The sequence below is a fragment of the Amblyomma mixtum genome, chromosome 5, assembly GCF_055824585.1.
Source record: "Amblyomma mixtum isolate Tamu chromosome 5, ASM5582458v1, whole genome shotgun sequence".
NCBI lineage: Eukaryota > Metazoa > Arthropoda > Arachnida > Ixodida > Ixodidae > Amblyomma > Amblyomma mixtum.
The window spans coordinates 14,811,933-14,832,336 of record NC_143016.1 but is presented as its reverse complement, the minus strand read 5'-3'; the positions used below and the strand labels follow the sequence as shown (position 1 = coordinate 14,832,336).

The 20,404-nt window shown below is 44.9% G+C and overlaps 1 protein-coding gene across 1 annotated transcript; it reads left to right on the top strand.

Moving 5' to 3' along the window:
- The first annotated feature begins 300 nt into the window (after nucleotides 1-300).
- Nucleotides 301-10,486, top strand: Cib2 (Calcium and integrin binding family member 2). Its single transcript, XM_089541955.1, has 6 exons — nucleotides 301-541; nucleotides 3,301-3,335; nucleotides 5,806-5,923; nucleotides 6,319-6,466; nucleotides 8,741-8,936; nucleotides 10,340-10,486. Exons 1-6 carry the CDS (start codon nucleotides 491-493, stop codon nucleotides 10,359-10,361), a joined length of 570 nt encoding a protein of 189 aa, XP_089398081.1. The 5' UTR covers nucleotides 301-490; the 3' UTR covers nucleotides 10,362-10,486.
- The last annotated feature ends 9,918 nt before the right edge of the window (nucleotides 10,487-20,404 follow it).

Genomic DNA, 20,404 nt, shown 5'->3' with positions numbered 1-20,404 from the left:
GTGAACTAGCCTGCATTTGCCAGTTTCAACGCCTCAGGTACGTCGATGTGAAGGCATCGGACCCAACGAAGCGGCAATTTTAAGGAAACGTCCTTTTGTGTACTCAATAAAGCCCCTCTTTGGATGCATTTAACTTCCACACTTACGACGCACTAGCTCATTCAGAGTCAGTAAATAGCGACGGCAGGGATAAGTGACCTTGAGCGAGAGGGAAGGAAGGAAGAGGACAGCAGCCACTGAGGCAGGCGTTTGTCTCGTACTCGAAAGGGAGGCGGGAAAAGAAGGAGAACACCTGCTACAGCGACGACCACGCCTCGAGGGGATGGGCGCGGCCGATGTCGAGCCGGGACCGGTGAGGCCGCGGCTCATTTCAGAATGCAGCGCTTCTCTGCGCGAACGAGCACGCCGAGGCGAGCCTCCGCTGGGGACACAGCGCCGGAACTGTGACGAATAAGAACGCCAGGTTTCGCAAGCACTTCCTGCCGGTGGCATGGGCAACAAAGTCGTCACTTTTACGGACGAACAGCTGGAGGACTACCAGGTGAGCACGGTCGCTGTGGGCTGTTTAAGGCATCGCGATTTCCGGATCTAGACAACCCGCGAGGGGAAAACTGGTCACGCAGAATTTGTACGAGGTTTAGATGCATGCTTCATTGTTTAAAAAGCGGTGAAGTACTATAAAGAGACGAACGCAGAGGACTAAGGAAGGCGCTGTAGAAAAGGGGAGCTCTGGGCTAGTTGGTCGAACTTGAACACCAGCGCCGGAATAAAAAAAGGAGGGGGGGAGGGGGGGGTGAAGAGACCAAAAAGGAAATGGCTAAGGATGGACTTACAACTGTCAACTGACAATTGTAAGTCCAGCTTTCGTCCTGTGTTCCTTCGTCTCTTATACGCTGTCTATTTTTTTTTTTTTTGTCAGCAAGTGTTCAAGTTTCTCCTCTGTGTTCGTCTCTTTAATGCGTTTTGTCTTTATCAGAGCCAATCGGACAGACAGCTTTAAGGTGCTTTTCCATTCCTTCGTGTTGTTTCCAATGTAAATGACCAAGGAGAGTGGGAGTACAGTGTAATTAAAAGCGCATACAGCAGGCCGTCTGCTGACGACCGCTGTAGAGAGGGAAAAGAGCCATAACGTTCTCAAATTTAAGCGCATGTCGATTCTGAGCACATTCTCTCGTTCGAGCATCCGTTATTTGGAAAAAGAAAAAGCAAAGACGCAGCCGTATCAGGGACGGAATTAACTTCAACTTAACAAGTATTGTTCATCATAGAAGTTTTCCAAAAAGCAAGGGAACAGAAGAGAGGCAGGGACGGTCATTTTACGAAGAAAACCCGAGTGGTTCGCAAGCTGGAGGCTGTACAGACCAGCTATACTGTGCTTGAGAAAAAAAATGAAACAGTAGTCATTATTTTAGGCACGATTCACAAATAAGAACACATTTCGCACGGACTTCTTCCCGGTGGCTTGGGCAACCAAGTCCTCACTTCCGCGAATAACTGGAGCTGGAAACAAGGAAACTGTAAATTTGCTCGCGTATTAAGCATGAAATGCTTTTAGCTCCCGTTGTCGGCAGTGTGGTGACGTCACGCCGAGACCGAGAGCCAAAATCCGGGCACTGAATTCCACTCATCCGGGCACTGAAACGAGAGCATCCGGTCACCGTACGGGATTTAAGGAGAATCTACGAGAGAGGGCCGTGGGGGGCCGCTTCCGCGCCGTCCCCAAGGATGGCGCTGCGGTCCCGCACTCACTAGGGTGCCTCTATGCCAGCCCCCAGCGCTGCGCCCATCGAGGCACCCTAACACTCACGCATGTAAAATACCGGCCGCTCGGCCTTCAGCTCATGACTTTTGCCCCTTTGGCAGGCAGATGTATACACGCTCGCGGAGTATTAGAACGCGCTGCTTGTACATTCTTGTCAGGCCTGCGTCTCGTCGTGTCCGCGTACGCTTCTGCATCGTCCTGCATTTCAATGCCGCCGCCGTCACAGCTGTTTAAGCCAAGCAATGGAGCCTGATGTAGGGGAGGGAGGAAGCGCCTTGCGGAAAACGATCGCTTTGCGAGTGATACGCTATAGCAGAAGACTGCTCGCCGCTGCCGACAACGCCATGATTATGCGGCCGCTCCCGAAAGCGACCAGGCCGCCACGGTTCGCGGCTGCCTACCTAAGCCCGCACTACTGCAGGCGATCGCTTCGACGCAACAAGAAGAGTGTGGTGTGGTGTGGTGAACACTAGACCCATTTCAAGATTTTGACTGGTACCATTTTAAAGCATGAAATGCTTTTAGCTCCCGTTGTCGGCATTGTGGTGACGTCACGCCGAGACCGAGAGCCAACATCCCGGCACTGATTTCCACTCATCCGGGAGCTGAAACGAGAGCATCCGGGCACCGTACGAGATTTAACGAGACTCTCTAAGAGAGAGGGCCGCTTAGAGCAAGAGGGGAGCTCCAGGGCGAGAAGGGCTTTGGGCGGAAAAACTGCTTCCGCGCCGTCCCGAAGGATGGCGCTGCGGTCCCACACTCACGCATGTAAAAGACCGGCCGATGGGCCTTCAGCTCATGACGTTTACCTCTTTGGCAGGCAGATGTATACACCCTCGCGGAGTATTCGAACGCGCTGCATATACATTCTTGTCAGGCCTGCGTCTCGTCGTGTCCGCGTACGCTTCTGCATCGTCCTGCGTTTCAATGCCGCCACCGTCACAGCTGCTTAAGCCGAGCAATGGAGCCTGACAGAAACCGGATACAGCTGACGAGGCAGGGCGGAAGAGATTCCTCAGGCACTCATAGGAAACGATTGCGTCCACATAGACCAGTACACAGTATGTGTGCTGTGGTGTGTTGAACACTAGACCCATTTCAAGATTTTGACTAGTAGCATCTACAACCAATGTGTTATGCCCGTAAACATTTCATGCTTACTCTACTCTCGGTTACGGGAGAGGCAGAGTTTTTTTTTTCAGCAAATTAACCTGGCTTCTGCAATTCTCGCGATATTAGTGGTTATTTTAGCATCTCTTTTCGCTCTAAATCCCAGGGATTCGTCGAGTGGCATGTCATTACGCAACATCGGCCTGAACACTTCTGAATTGTGAAAATTACACAGGATAGTAGTACAGATCGCCAGTATGAAAGAGCCGTGATATTTTTACCGTATCGTGCAGAATTCTTCTGTTACAATGAAGTGTACCCTAAAAGCGGTGTCTTTTTTTTCTAAAAGATTACCAAAATCCTTTAAGTAGATATTACTAGATATATACGCCCTCTTTCCTCCCTTTACTATTGCTGCGGCAACCAAGGACTGCACTTTTTTTACCAGAAAGGAGATACTCAGGTAAGAGGCCAGCATATCTTGAGTATTTTGTATGTAAAGTGATGACGCACCCTCAGCAACTTACATAGAACGCAGGAATTGTATAAGAAATGCGTACGTTGCCCACAGATACTCAGAGTCTGCACACGTGGTAGTGTAGACATCGCTTGCACGGAAACGCGTCCTTATGAATGGATGGCTTGCATTGACGTCACAGCGGTCGCCCCGTTTGTAGACCACGAACACAGTGAAAAACTGCGCGCTTACCTAGTCCTTTGATCTTCATTTCTTCTGAGGTGCACGGTGGAAGCTATGCCTGGTCTCCAGTCACGGCGCTCGTGACGTCACATCCAAGACATCAACAACACTCTATGGTCTTATCAGTTGCGAAAGTTCCCATAGGGCCCACGTATTCAGAAATGGTGGTCTGATTGGGTCAGAATTCAGGAGTTTAAAGATTGTCACGGCGCCCTGCATGGTCTAAAGCGTTAACTGCGCTAATGTTTCACATTTCAAAACTGTTGATAAACGCAAAGCCGCTTGGCAACACAATCAGTGAAACAGATGAAGCAACAAAAGTTCATGGCTGAAACATTCCCAGAAATCAACTGATAGAAAACAAGCAAAAAAAAAAGCCTTTTCAGATTATAATGACGACAAATGGCGACACTCTGTATTGCCCGCTTCCAGATGGCGCAGACATCCTTAGATCCCTCCGAAAGATTTCCACTGTGATTAGTCACTTTTTGAAGCTGAGTTTTCTAACTGACATGATCAAATAGCTCTGAGACACTTATAACTAGTGATCATTTATTGTTTTATTTTACTGATTAATGCAGTGGCCACGAACAGCGACAACTTTGATTATGGTACGCGAGAAAGCATTGCTCGAAAGCACTCAGGTGAGGAAAAAACGTCAACAGTATCGCCACAGTTGTAGTTAACTAAATTATCAAGGAATAATCTCGCTCAAATCCCAAAACTGGAGCGAACTTATCAGCTACTCTGGTGCCAGAGTCGTTTTAATGGTGCGTTAACATATTGATATCAGAAGAAAAATTTATGAGGTACGGAAAGGTACAGTAACTGTTTTACTTTGAGTGAACACCTGAACCACGCGATAAGGAGAAAGATGAACGCGATGTTAAGGAAACGCAGGAAAATACAGGGTGTTTCACCTAAGACTTTCTGCAATTTTTAAAAATAAGCTATTTGAATTAGATGCGCGCTTTTTCTGGCATAGTATTGTCAGTGATGTAGTACATCATAATGCAGCTAAGACGTGCTAACTAGCAGGCTTGCTAACCAATATTTAATAGTTAACTTTTAAACTATTACCGTTGGGCTCATTAATTTTTGAGAGGCATGTAGCCCACGGTAAGTGATGCCCATATCCGTTTTTAGAATTTCGAGAACGCGATTATCCTCGGCGCTGTGGCCCAACAAATTTCGCCTACATCGCGCCAAAATACATGCGGTTTGAGAAGCTTGCAGGCAAAGCAACCTCTCCAGTGCACGTAACTCGTCGAAATAGCCAAAATTTGTTGGGCCACAGCGCCGAGGATAATCGCGTTCTCGAAATTCTAAAAACGGATATGGGCATCACTTACCGTGGGCTACATGCCTCTCAAAATTTAAGGAGCCCAATGGTAATAGTTTATAAGTTAACTATTAAATATTGGTTAACAAGCCTGCTAGTTAGCACGTCTTAGCTGCATTATGATGTACTACACCACTGACAATACTATGCCAGAAAAAGCGCGCATCTAATTCAAATAGCGTATTTTTAAAAATTGCAGAAAGTCTTAGGTGAAACACCCTGTATATGCAGGCCCCCTACGAAGCACGGTCTAGGGAAAACGTGCGCAGGCCCAACCACTCATGCTCGGGGCCAACTCAACGTACTTCCGCGTACTATTTCCCTAGCGATGCAAGAAACTGTTGAAACTACATTTTCTTCCCTCTGTAACCAGCCGGAGGGACGACGCTTACAGCAGCATGGTCGGTGCAAGAATGAACCACAGTTTATTGAAGGCACAGCTTTTATAGGCACGAGCGAGAGCGCTGTAGCTACTGCGCATTACTGTTGCGCATCGGCGCGATGCAATCACTGATGTGCGGCACTGATACGAACACGACACGTGTCCGTTACACCCTCTACCATCTGTTGCAAAAACTCCCAGTTCAAGGCTCTCGTGATTGCACAGTGAGCGCTTGGCCGTACGGTGGTGCACTGATCGCTGTCACTCGCCAGCTTTGCTGTGAAATATATCTAGAAGGCTTTCTGCTTTCACCGTGACGAGCTGGAGCGAAACAAAACAACAGAACCGTTCCACTAACGAACGTGTGCGACCGACTCGAGCCATGGGTGCTTTGGATTGAGGACTTTTACAATGTGCAGCTGCTTTACTGCTGCAAAGAGTGCAGGTCAAGCGTGGATACCGCGTGCTTCAGGGAGAACGCATAATCCCTAAGTGCCAAATGATCGCAGGGTGCAGAAGCGGTTCCGCGAGCTGGACAGCCAGCGGGTGCCCATCGTCATGACGGGCAACGAGGCGCACACCATCGCCGTGCCTATGGAGAAGATCGAGAAGATGCCTGAGCTAAAGGTACTGTGCGCACCGATTCGAAACCCCCAATCAATCAATCAATCAATCAACCAACCAATCAATCAATCAATCAATCAACCAATCAATCAATCAATCAATCAGTCAATCAATCAATCAAACGGCTTACTTCGAGTCCAGCAGCGACTAATGTCGTTTTTGCTTTATAGAAAAACTAAAAGCCTCGGCCCAGAGATCAGACAGTCAAGGCCGGTGTGACTCCTAGCTTGCGCGAAAGGGAAAAGTAGGCGAATTAGAAAAGGAGGAGAAACAGAAGTGCGGTAATGTTAAAGACAGTAGTTAATTCAGACAAGCCCGTGATGTGAAAAGCGGCTGGAGCCATGCGGATTAAAAGCGATTCTTGATACTATCACCCATAACGTCGGCGCGCGTTGCAGGAGAATCCCTTCAAGGAGCGAATCTGCAAGGTGTTCTCGCACGACGGAAGTGGGAACATGACCTTCGACGACTTCCTGGACATGCTTTCAGTGTTCAGCGAGCCTTCGCCGCGTGACGTCAAGGTCTTCTACGCGTTCCGCATCTACGGTGAGTACGCATTTGTGAGCAGTGCACGTGCACGTGTCATTGTCCTTGCCTACTCTCAGCGAGAGGAATGACGCCCTGGAGCCCGTTCAATTGGCGGTAGAAAACGGCCCACTACACGCATCCACGTAGGCGGAGCAGCGACGAATAAAACATCAGACGTTCATTTGCTCTTAACAAGGTCAGATCAAGAATAATATCGCAAGTGCTTTAAAATAAACTTCCTAAAGTGTCATGGGATCGCTCTACACGTGAAACAAGCCAGAAGTTATTGAAACCAAGGAAATCATACGGGATGTTCCTTTCTTTTTTTTATGTCGATGTTGATCAAAGCGGGAAATGAGTAGCGTACTCATTGTATAGAGGTGAAAATTAACTTACATCTAGGTAACGATTACGCTGCAAATTTCCCACTTTAACGACATTGAAAAAAAAAAAAAACTTTCTCCAGTGCCTTCCTTAATTTCAGTGACTACTGGCTTCTTTAATAATATGCATATCGTAATGAGCCCTCATTTCTCAATCCTGGTGAGCTCAATCGAATTGTTGTGTTGGATTAGGCGATGCAAGGAACTTGTGAAAACTGCACTAGACGAAATCGCTACAGTCGAGCCAAGATATATCAAACCTGGATATTTCGAATTAATGGATATATCAAACACGTGGATTATTCCCCTGAAAATCCTGCGTAGAAGTACAGGAAGGTCGCGCAGTATACCGAACTACAATTTCGACGGTCGTTCGGTATACCGAACGGCGCACCGCAGCCCTGCAAGGGGTGCTTCTCCTAACGGCCTCTTTGAATTCTTTGCGAGCGCGGAGACGGGTCAGCGTCGCGGCCTAGGGCATCTGCTGGAAGCTGTGAACTCGCGTGACGAGGTGAACGTGGGGAGTGCGTGAGGGTAGCCTTTGGTCTTTTGTACTCAATTTCTTCACCACATTGCTCCCATGTGGTGAAGCCAACCTAACAAACTAAAGCCTAGGTAGTCGCAGCTCTCGCATCGCGTACTTCGCTACGCAAGGTGTTGCGATAACCAATTGTACCGTAACTTTAATGAGCGATTATGCTATTTAAAGTGCACTGGTCACAGGATTAGACATATTACGATAGGGAGTGGATAGTTCCAAAGCACCGTCATCTGCGGGCAGCGCGCTGCAAAAACGCCGGCTGGAGACATGTCTCTGCAAGAAACGCGTCATTATAGCGTGGGTGCAATGCATCCCTGCTTATAGGTTACAGACAAGCTTGTTTATAGCCATTTGATACATCGAATTATCGATACATCTAAATATTTCGCATCTCCTTCGAGTTCGATATATCCGGGTACGATTACATTTCCTTCTGGTCACACTCAAGTCATAAGAAGGTGTCTGAAAAGAAAAGAACAAGAAAAATGTTTCGCCATCCATGAAACACTAGTCATCTATTGTTCTTATTAGTGCAAATTAAAATTTCGCGAATGTTGGGAAGCAGAACTATAAATGAGGCCCTCATTATTATTGTGGAATATCGCATGAAACAGAAAATTTAAAAGCATCAAAATTTCGTTCTCACGAATCTTCACTTAAGCAAGAAAACCAAATATAGTAGTTCGCCGAAGTACGACTCTCAGAATATTAAAGCGGGTGGAATTGACAGCGTAAAGTTGATTCTGTGTCATGCCATTTTTTTGCAAAACTCGCGAAACTAGTGTAAAAATTTGCAAATTTGCAATCTGTGCAAAATAATGATTAGTGACATATAAAATGAGAATTTCGACCTCTTTAGATGTCCAAAGTTTTGCAGTTTTCAGATCCCTGGTATGTCTTCGTTGTGGAGTGATAGCTAAAAAACTACAAAGCAATAAATTAGTTGACATTCATTTCTTTAACAAAAAAGAAATGCAGGCCTAAATTCAAGTTTCACTGCTTAATATCACACAATTCTAACTTTTTTATTTTATGCGACAAATATCATCCAAATCTCTGGTCAACAATGCTTGTTGATGGCATTCGTTATTCGTATAATAATTCGAACAAGGAAGCCGTGCAGTTTATCCGAGTGAAGCTGTTCCTTGCGAACGAGGTATGCACATCCAAGCTGTAGTATATGCCTTATATAAGGGCTCATACAGCAGCTTCGAAAGTAATGGGCAATTTCCTTCTCTCCCTTTCGCTTCCAATCTGTACAGACAGTGCACGTGACATTTCTTTTAGTTTTGTTACCTCTATTTCGTGGTGGGTAAAAACTGCTCGCAAAGTGTCGACAAGCCCCTTGGGCGCGCATGCGACGCACAGACTACGACGAGGACCAGATGTTGGGGCCAGGCGACATCGAGAAGGCGACCATAGCGCTCACGAGGTCCGAACTGACGCCCGACGAAGTTCAGATCGTGGTCGACAAGGTGCTGGAGGAGGCCGACATGGACGACGACGGGAAGCTCTCCTTCACCGAGTTCGAGCACGTCATCACCCGTGCTCCCGATTTCATCAGGTCGCTCACGATTTTTTTCCTGCCGTATGCGCGATGGTAGATTTCTCTTTAGTGACTTAAAGCTAGCTTCGACACTATTAAGAAAAATTAATTGCGCTCTTTACAAATTCTTGCAATTTAAGTGTTTTAAATAATACTGATTTACGTTATAAAAGCTAGAATAAAAGCAATAGACTAGGCAGTGAGCACTGGAGTACAGGGTTGTCTCCATTACAGAGCCATAAATAGACCACCAAAACGCATCACTACTTTGCACGCTGACCTGCAGAGCTAGCATATTAAAATGTACAGGATGGACCACACACAGGTGGAACACTTGAGTGTGTCGTTATGCGGTTCGCGCAGTGACAGTAGCGGGCACCTCGCGTAGTCAGTGTGACCGTACAGTGCGACAGGACCAACATACTCTGACAAAGCGCTGCTTGCGTAAGCCACCCAACCATGTGTTTCACTGTTCCAGCTAAGCGTGGTCCAGCCTGTACATGTGCTCAAACAATTTAGTTGCTTTCCCGCAATGTAGCGATTTCTGTGGAGCGGCACGCTTTACAGGGAATGGTCGAACGTTAAATACTAACAGCACTAGAAATTAAAAATGCCCGTGGGGAGGAGGTGTGAAAATAAAAACAGACTCATTTTTTTTGCTTGCTTCTCATTCTGAAAACAAAAATAACGGTAGGGTTTTAATATAGTTAAACCGAGTATAGAACATGCGAAAGCAATTGAGGCAACTCCGCTTCAAAGGCAGCGCATGCAAGATGAAGGTCAAAGTTCAAAGGTCAAGAACAAAGGTCAGAGGTTGAGGCTTCACACATGCTCCAGGTTTTTCAGCTTTGATAGTGAAGTAATGCTTTCGCACTAAAAATGTTACTGTTGTGGGTACCTTTTTATAATTTCTATCACAACAAAGAATATGCGGAAAGCCCAGACATTTGGAGACAGAACCGGATAAGGCATATACCTATATTATGAACACTCAGGCCCCCGGCGGAAAAAAGATGAGCACCTAGAGAATTTTGCGTGTCCCTTTGGGACTCGAAGAATTTTGCCGGTGGCCAAGTACTTTCGCAAATCAAAGTCGCGCTGCACCAGTTTATACTGCACCACCTTGCAGCTTCTGCTTGTCTGAAATTTAGTTTAAAATAGTGGTTCTGTCTAAAGTAACTTATCAGCGCGTAAAAAGAATGATAGCCAAGTTGATGTACGACTTGAAAGATATTAACGCTTTTTGACACCAAATTATATTGCTCGAAACGCATACATTACACAAATCTGCATGGCACGCATATGCTTGTTGTGTCATTCATGTGCCGAGTTCAGGCCTCTTGCCAAAAATCAACGATGTTTTTGCTCTCTCTTCAGCACCCGTAGAATGCTACAACTGTCTTTTTCTTTCTTTCTTTCAGCGCCTTCCACATCAGAATATAAACACCGTCAAGCAATGCGCTAGTAAGGAGCAGCACTCCTCTGTAGTTGCTTTTTATAGCCAATAAAAGAATAGGAGGGGGAAGCAGAAACATCGGCTAACTCATGTTTTTTGTCAGGACCGTACCAGAAAGGTGCAACGGATACTTTCAGTGTGGTTTTCTGAGGTTTGCTGCAGCAGTCACACGCGTCTCGCGCTGCTGACAAAGGCTGCTGGCCAAATATAGCCGTCACTCGAAGCTATATCACAGCAACGGTCATGTTTATGCGAGAAAATACCAACCGACTAGCTGCGAAGACCCCAGGAGACATCATTCGTACTGGTGAAAATATGCTCATTTAAGGCTCAGTGCATTCACTCTACTAACGGCTCTACCATGTTGTATCAAGTAAGGATTGGGCTTTACTCACCTCTTCCTGCAAGCAGAGGCGAATAGGCCGTTTCAGCGCATTTACTGCCCTTTTGTTGCAAATAAATAGCACTTAAAACTTTTTGCGAGGCTAGTTACTATTCTTTCTTTCCCGCCGGTTGGCTATCCGCCTAAGATGGGAGTATTGTCAATAACCGCAGCTCGATAAAACCATGAATAAAACGCCCCGGAGGAGTGCCTGATGGACCCCCCAGCCTCCCTGAAAGACATGAGGTCACTAGCCAACCACTGCAAAATAACGAACGAATGCTATCTGAAAGAAGTTTATTCAACCTACGTACGAACTCACTCAGACTAAGGCTCGCACAGGCCCGGGCTCATTCCAACTCATGAACTCAAATTAATTTAGGCTCACAACAAATTTAGACTCACTACTCCAACTCACTATTTATTCGGGGCCAACCAACTGTTACAGCTCAGGACTCACTCCTCACGACCCATCTGGGCTCACTGACTAATTCCTTGTAACTTAGTAATCTGCGATTCGCTGATGACAGTTGCTTGCTAAGTCACTCAGAAGCTGAACTGCAAAGCATGCATCAATGACTTATGCAGGCAAAGCAGCACAGTGGGTCTAAAAATTAACATTGAAAAATTAATGCTGAACAGTCTCTGAAGGGAACAGCAGTTTGCGATTGGTAGTGGGGCCGTAGAAGCGTTAAGGGAATAGGTCGACTCATAGCTGCAAGTAGTGACCGCAGGTCCGGACTACGAAAGTGAAATAACTAGGAGAATAGCATTGCGGTGGAGTGCATTTGGCAGGTTTTCTCAGATCATGAATGGAAGTTTGCCAATATCCCTCAAGAGAAAAGTACATAACACCTGGCTGTATCTCACCGGTACTCATCTATGGGGTAAAAAACTTACGTGGAGACTAACTAAATGGGTTCAACTTAAGGACATCGCAGACAGCTATGGAAAGGAAAACGATAGGTGTAACGTTAAGACATAGGAGAGCAGAGTGAGTCGGGAAGAAACGCGAGTTAATGAAATCCTAGCCGAAATTAGAAGAAATGAGCTTGAGCAGTGGATGCAGTGCGAAGGCAAGCAGACAAGTGATGGGATAATGCAAGCGTAGCAGGGGGCGGCCGAAAGTTGGGTGAGCGGATGAGATTAATAAGTTTGCAGGGACAAGGTGGTCACGGCTGGCACAGGACATGGTTAATTGGAGCGATTTGGGAGAGGCCTTTATCCTGCAGTGGGCGTATACTCGGGCTGATTTTGGTGAAGACTGCTGGCATAGAATAGGGTTGCTGGCATAGAGACATGGGAGAGCCTTTTATCCTGCAGCGGTAACGAGGCTGATGACGATGACTCACGACTCATGTGGACTCGCTTCTTTCGACTTGCGACTCGTCTGGGCTCACTCATTCCGACTAATGGCTCATCTGGGCTCACTCACTCACCTCAACCAACGACTCATTAGGGATCATGCAATCGTTTCGACTGCAAGACACATGGGCTCACTGAAGCACCAAATTGTGGCATGCTCTCGAGTGGATCGAGGTGCCCTACGGGACTCCGCGCAGCGACATGGCGGAACTCCGTCAAAGCTTCCGACACATCCCCACATGGCTCATTACCATGTCCGCTCGAACCAGCGAAGGAAAAGGGAAAGACCGTCTTCCTCACTTCCCCGAAATCCTCTTCTTTGGTCGCCCACAGACAACCGCCTTGCCCTCTAGTGTCCTAGTTTGGTCGTGTCAGTAAATCTTTCCTCTTCGTTGTCAAAAAACGAGAAGGAAAAACAGTAAGCGCCCACCGTCGTCGCGAAAACATAGACCATGATCTGTGCCTGAGCCAAGACTCATGACTCAGATCATGATCAAGCTGAATGCATTACATAGTTTGAACTTACTCACGACTTAGATCATGATCTGAATGAGAGTCAGAACTCACTCACTACTCAGACCATGATCCGAATGAGAGTTCGAACTCATGACTCAGATTATTATCTGAATGCAAGTCCGGACTCATTCAGCACCAAGATCATGACCTGAATGCGAGCCTGAATGAACCCGATGAGGTGAGTTCATCGAACTAACTATGGCTATACCAAACCAATGAGGAAAACTACTCTCCAAATCCACCTCTTCATTATAATTTGGAATACGCATGAATCACATCACAGCGAATAATCAAGTCAAGCTCAACTTTCATCTCATTTAAGCTTAATGGGATGACCTTCACGCACATTCTAAAGCAGATTTGCAGCTTGCGATCAGCAGGTAGTCTTTTTTTAAAAGTGGGCTGACTAAAGCACGTGGAAATGAAATAAAACATATTTTAAATAAAATAGTCAGACTTTAGCAAGTCGCACAACACGATTCACTCAGAATGCAGTAACTGCCCCGCACTGATGTATAGACGAGTAACAATAAGGTTTTGAGAATGGCATAAAAAAGGCAGTTGTTACATCCTCCCAGTCATGCGATGAAGCACTTGCAACCATCACCCGTTTAAGGGACACTGAGAACAAATTAAAAATGGTCTGCATTGATAGATGTTATAACCCGGCATAATGACAAAGATGCAATTTTCATTGGAAAAAAGAGCCTCCGTAAGCTAGAGATGGCCAAAAAATGAAATACAGATGCCGCCACCACCGGCCATTTTTGCAAGCAGACTGCGGTGGCATCAAGACTGTCCTTGTCACAGGTCCTCGTGGCACTGCTAGCCACCATAGCACCTCAATTAATTTCTAACGGTGATCATGGAGTCCTTTTCGATCTTGGCGCTGCGGGTTTGAATGCCTTGGTAGTGGCAAAAGTTCAATATCTAAATTAATTTCCTCACCAATAAATGCGTATTTAGTTCCTGGACAAACATCAACATGGCAAGGAGGATTGAATTAGGTTGTCTTCAGTGCAGCACATGTCATGCGGCAAGGTGCAGCCTCAGAACATTTTCTGGTACCAGTCATATATTCTTCCCTGAATGAACAATGAATGAAGTGTGAGCGACGCACGCACTCCTAGAGTTGCAAGGGTTAAAAGTAACCTTCACACGATAGTCACGTGATAAACTATGCTTCCGTGGGAGAGTAGCACCGTTAGCATTATGTTCAGTTACAAGAACAGCAAACCATTTGTGGATTCAGACTTAAAGTGAGCAGAACAAGCGACTGAGGAGGATGCAATTAAATGATAGCGAATTCATTTAAAGCTAAATGCAGCAAGTAGTGAAAAAAAGTGCTCAGTAGAAAGGTACGTTATGCCAACGCTTAATGCTTCCGTAACTGATGATGACGATTTTGTATTTTAATGGTGCAAAGGCAGCTTTGGCCAAAAAGTGCCATGTAAAGAGGTATTTTCCTTTTTACAGAAGGTGCGGTCAAAGGCTCATTACCAAGCTTTTCATCCCAGAGGAGCTGAGCGCCAAACCAGGGGAAATTCTATGCCCACTGTATCATGAGTGGGTACCTTCCCTAACCAAAGAAACAAGCATGGGATGCATTCACAGCGAGAAAAAGATGCAGAGTAGCTCTGGTTCTAGTTAGAATCAGGCACTGTTAATTGTGCATAAAGCTACATCGCCTCTTTCACGGTCTTTATGGCTCTAGACATACATGCATCTCTTCAAATGGGAAAACAACAATGACAAACATTTGGTTGTTTAGGCGCCCTGTGGGCCGAACGCCGTGTTTATTCGGACACATCATTGTTACACGTATGGCATTTGTATATCTTTACAGCTTTCACACAGCTTACCAAAGGCAGCAACGCCAGCTGGAAAAAGTATTTGTCTAAAAAATAAGCGCAGGTGTTTGCTCAAAAATAGTCGGATCTCCTTGAGACCCTGAGCCAAATATGGACACGCATGTTAAATGCAATGTCCATCTGTTGTGCCACTGAGGCATTGAGAAAGCACGTTTCAACCAATCATTGCATTTCGACTAGCACCAAGACCTTTCGGTAATCGCTCATTTCATCCTTGTATAAACACCAGCCCAAAAGAAGGCATGGAATCTGATGCTTTTTTCATTTACTGGCGCATTGTCTGTGACACATACGCACGAAGGCATGCAACAAGACACTCACACATCCACATGTCCTTAACATCCATACACTATTCAATAAGGTCTCCAGTTAAGCAATATGGCAACTTCTTTTTGCAGTATACATCCCAAACAGACCAGAAGATACAAGAATGGAGACGGACACACAATGATGCACACAGTGCTGTGCTCCTGTTGAGAAGATTGATATACAGTCGTGTCTCGTTGATATGAAATTTTTCTAATATGGACGACACAAATCACACTGTTTTTCTCGGGCCGAAACTTTTTAAATGCATTTAAGCCTCGTTAGTATGTAAACTCGCTGTCCGGACAATGGACAAGGAGAAACTGCATAGAGCCCTATGGAGCTCATGAATTTTTGTCATGCTAATATGGACGGTGATGAGAACAAAAATCAGCTTCCCTAACAGGATGTTGCATTTTCTGTACTTTTAGTTCAGGGTATCAGATGAATGCTGTGAAAAAGTGCAGACGACTGAGTGATGAACTTTTTTTTTTTTTGTGGCTTCATGCTTTACAATGCAAAGTTGTCCAGTCGACGCACCTTCATATACCGTACCCTGTATTGCATGCATGGCCGTGAAGAAAACTTTCTCGGCCGCTTGTGCCAAATAAAGAGCAGCATTAAGCAGCTGTACACAGAATGAGTGCTGATAAGTAGTAGTGATTCATGAAATGTGAACAGTAGTACTAGGAGCCAGGTCATGCAGCCATGAGATGCCATAAAGTGTATCATAGACCACTAGGCCCATCAAACTCCACCACGTTATATAAAGCATAATGTTGACCAGGATAATGGGCTTGTAGCTCACAACTTTCAAAATTTATTGGCCACCACTATACACAGAAGCAGACCTTAATCATAGCATGTTTTTCTCTGAATATTTTTTTCTTGACATTTCGTTACTAAGGACGACTCACTTTGTGGACAGTTTTGCTCGGGAACCAAAGTACCCATATTAACGAGGCATGACTGTACCATACTGTTATATTATACGTACAGAGAGGAACTGTCAAGATACTGCATATTTATTGCAAGACAGCCAACATGATTAATACGGGCCTTTCTTGCACTTTCAATAATGAAGCAGTTGAGTACAACGCTCTGCCTCCACCTCCCTTCTTGTGCTTTCCTGCCTGTACACACTGCACCTTCAGGAATGGATATTCCACAGAATATTGGCCACAAGAAGCCATCTTGCAGAGTTGTAACGATACCTTTCAATCATGTACTTTGCAAGGGGCAAAAAATTTAACAGCAAGGTAGTCAGCACAGTGGTGAGCAGAATTAGCACACATATAATTAGCACTCGAGTGTCAAGCACAAATTAAAACTAGACAGAAACTACTTTGTATGTAAACATTGAGCCACATTTGTTCACATTCATCAAGAAGTAACAAGCCAACATGCGAGTAATTTGAAACGTAATTAACTCTCCATTCCAAGCATGCTCACACAACAATATGCTAAGAAACACGACAATGACTACCACACCAGATATCACAAGTGCACACCAATTATCTGACTGTGAAAGAACCAGCACACTAACGATGATTATCAGCAATTACTGTACACCATTGTGACAGGCAAGTTGTGACGTCACCTGAAGCCTTTACAGTGGAACACTGGTAACCTGCACGAAGCACAGTTTCTTGCTGGTGGGCACAGCTATCTTCAGCCATTCAGACATAATTTTTGTCATTGTGCTGCCTAATGCCCTGCGGCCAACGTGCAAAGAACACATCTACACAAAAGCATTCCTCAGATGCTGATCTGCGGAAATGTAAGGGCCCAGCATTTCGCACTGTAAGGGCCCAGACTGCTCCCACTGAAAGAAAACAGTACAATCTGTAAAATCAGGCAGACATATCGGGATCTACTGTTTTCATCTACACTGAAACACGTACCAGACAACGAAAGAGCAATATCACAGCACAGCTGGGAAACATGAGTCAAACACAACAAGCAGGCCCTAGATGAAGGTGCTGGGAATATGCTCAACAGCACACTTCAATACAAGACACTAGCCAGCTTGTGACTGAGGACCTAATGCACTTTTTCTACAAAGATCTCTTGCAGCCCAATGCTGCTTTTGCGTCACGAAATATAAAATGCGAAATAGAATGCACTATGGATAATGGATGGAGCAACACATGAGAAGTGCAGCTTGCAAAGTTTCTTAATTTAAAGATAATTCATGACTCTCAGCTGAATTTTATTGTAGCTTTAAAGCCAGTCTATGATATGGGCATGCAGGTAGCAATATAATGAGCCACAGAGATTCAGCTCACCAAAGGTGCAGCAAAGCTATTGATGAGTGCCACTGTTAAAACCTACAAAGTATTTCAATGCCAAAATAACCCTACATGCCACGTAGCCATTCCAACAAGCATAGTGCAGAAAAACTATCAGAGTACTCCGTGCATTAGAGGCAGCTCTAACCACTTCACTGTAGCCACACTTTCCACCTTTCCTCAGTACATTAAACTCATCACAAACCAGTTTTCACAACTTAAGTATGGAATCAGGGAACAGGGTTTAGGAACAGGACAAGACATGAGATGACAGATTACTATACTGACTAACAATCATATGATTTATTACTACAGGCTTTGCAGCAATATAGAGGAAACAGAGTGAGCATAAAAACAGACAGAAACGAAGTGTGTGAGATACACTGCCAATTTTTTTCACTCATCACTCATTAACAAAAGTCAATTCATGGAGAACTAGAGCCACCGATGAATGACTTGATGTCCTCACATATGTGTGTGTTATAGGCCTCTGAAATGAGCTTAGCAAACTTGTCTTTAAATTTGGTGATGATGGTCACGTTTTCCAAAAACACCTCACAGTCTTTGCACTCACCACAATGAGCAGCTAAGTGGCTTCCGTGTGACTTGCTCCTTATGTTGTTTGCGTACTTGCTTAGGTAATCACTGATGCATCGTCAACATCCCATCTCTACAGAGTACAATTGGCAACCAAACAGTGGAATCTTGTCAACCACTTTGCAGCGGTAATTACGTACTTCTTCTGGTGCTTCGCCCTACAGCCTTCCTTCGTTTTTTTTTTTTGCTCACCCTCTAGCATACTCCTTCCAGTTCGTTCCAGGAGGAAAAAAGGTAGCAGAACCTTGTGCATGCAAAATATGTGAGGGATACGGGCACAAAGTTTCCCGCAACCTGAAGATGATTGTGTGTAAAGTGGGTATGAGACAGGTTTTCCACTTAGAACCAATTGGGAGGATTTCGCATGAGGGAAAGCATGGCTGTGGGAAGAAACAGCCATGAAATAGAAAAGAGAGGTGCGGTATGGAGAACACCACCATTATCATCACGAAATTTTAAGATTAGCTTACTAGACTTGTTTTAGAAGCTTACAACATTTAAAAGCACAGCAACACGAGTTTCAGCTATCCATTAGTGGCTCTACTCCACCAAAATAGGCCTTCCTTAATCAGTGAGGAGTTAAAAAGTTGGCACTGCATCACACACTTGCTTTTCATTTGATTTCGGTCTTGCTCTGCTTCCTCTGCGTAAGCTGCCAAGCTTGTAGCAATAAATCATTTGGTTGCTAGTCAGCGCAGGGGTATGCTGCCTCACGCTTTGCACCCTTTCTTAGTGCTGCTCCTTGCCTCTACACAGAAGATAAAGAGCCAGCCCATGTCAGTCCTCTTCCTCTTCAAGAAAGCATGGGACATGCCTACAGACTGATCACTTTTTTTTTTTTTTTTAAACTTTTATCCATCATCCAGCTAGCCAATTCTAATCACAAGCAACTGACTCTTAGAGGATGCCAAAGTACAGCCATAAAGCTATTCACCAAAATACACAAAAAAAAAAGAAACGCAGTGCCTCCCAGTCCTGTTGTGTGCTACTCCATCCAAAAACCATCCTGCAAACTAGACTCATTTCAGAAACCAGCCAAGCACGGCTAGAAATTTCTCCTGTTTGAACCCCACCACCTCCGCTAACTATATCAGCCTGTGTGCAAGTGGGCATTGACAGACACTCCCAGGCTCTCGCCTTCCACGAACTCTGCCCACGACAACTGCTGTAAGCAGAGAACTGCAAGCACTACAGTTGTGTGCAGAAGTCACTTACTCAATGCTTATATGATGATAAAGATATCTATGGGCACATAGCAATGAGAAAATGTACTCCTTAACAGCAACCACAAAGGACAAAGGCAAAGGAGAGAGAGTGCAAATGGAATAAGTCACAAGCACTAAGGACTGCTTTCTTGTTTCTTTTTATCTTCGTTTGCAGTGTTAATGCTAGAACCAAAACATTTGTAACTTGCAGTGGATATAATAAAAAACTGTAAAAAATGAAAATATTCAAGGCCAGTAGGATGACCTAGTAAAACAGAATGAAGAATACACTAGTAGAATAGTAGTAGAGAAGTAAGCCATCAGAAATGTGATGACAAAGTTTAAATTCTATATCCCCAAGTACTCTCCTACAATTCAATGGCCCATGCAAATAGTCAAGTAGCAAAATAAAAAAACCACACGCAGTTTAGACTACTATAAAACTCTACGTATATCACATTTATAATGGATGAACACAACAAGGAATGAATCATATGATATAGCTACAGTTGACGCTGAACGGGAAACCAGTACTGCACCATGAAAAGCACACATTGAAGGAGACAAAATAAAAATGACACCAACAATATCACAAAAACAATCTGCCCTATCAGAGTGCTACACACGTGAAAAGTCAATATTAAAGTGAAGGAATACACTTAGTACCAGAAAGATAATAGAATGCTTGTATGATCTATGACCAAGCATATTTCACAATGCTTTCAAAATGACCAAGACCAGTATGCTAACAGCAGCTGTTAAGGTTATTTGAGGTCTGGGATAAATGCTGGTATAATTCACCAGAGCTGCAACTTGCTGCAAGCACCATCAGACAGTTGAACTGCACAAAAGGAAGAGAGAATTAAGTGGCACAGGGTGATCCACTCTTTGGGTGAACACGTTAGTGTGTGGACGTGCTCTTTGGAGGCACCGTTCTGGCTGTCTATTGAAGCAAAGTGGATGATGCGAGGCACGACCTCCAGGTCCTTCGGGATGTATGCCACTTTGCTTCAATGTGTGGCCGTGTTGAACACATGGGCGCTCCGGAGAGCGTAGCCACGCACTCGTGTGTTCACCTTACACATGCTGAGAGACATGTGAACTGCGCAAAAGATACAAGGAGAGAGAAGAAAACGCATGCAATGAGCTCATATTCAGAAACACATTTGATGAACCCATTATAAGCTTCGCATCTGTGTTTGTCCGGTATGTTTTCATCTTTACCATCACTGTTCCTTTTGCAGAGATTAACAGTACTTCAGTAAGCACAACTTAGTACACGAAGTACAAGTTCCACTAGACAGCGGTACTGTAGTCAGCACTTTCAAAGGACACATGAAGCAGTGCAGTTCTAGAAAAGGAGCCACCAGCACACCCAAGAAAAAAAGTCTGTAGAAAAGTCTGAACAATGCACATGCCACTGTACAGCACCTACATTATGAGCAGGTCCAAATTAATTTAGGAAATCTAGTGATTACAGGCATAATGCGAAGCACA

Coding starts and splice junctions, on each gene's coding strand:
- Cib2 (XM_089541955.1), top strand. CDS start 491: ATGGGCAACAAAGTCGTCACTTTTACGGACGAACAGCTGGAGGACTAC. Junction 5,924..6,318: donor AGAAGATGCCTGAGCTAAAG/GTACTGTGCGCA, acceptor CGCGCGTTGCAG/GAGAATCCCTTCAAGGAGCG. Junction 8,937..10,339: donor CGTGCTCCCGATTTCATCAG/GTCGCTCACGAT, acceptor TCTTTCTTTCAG/CGCCTTCCACATCAGAATAT.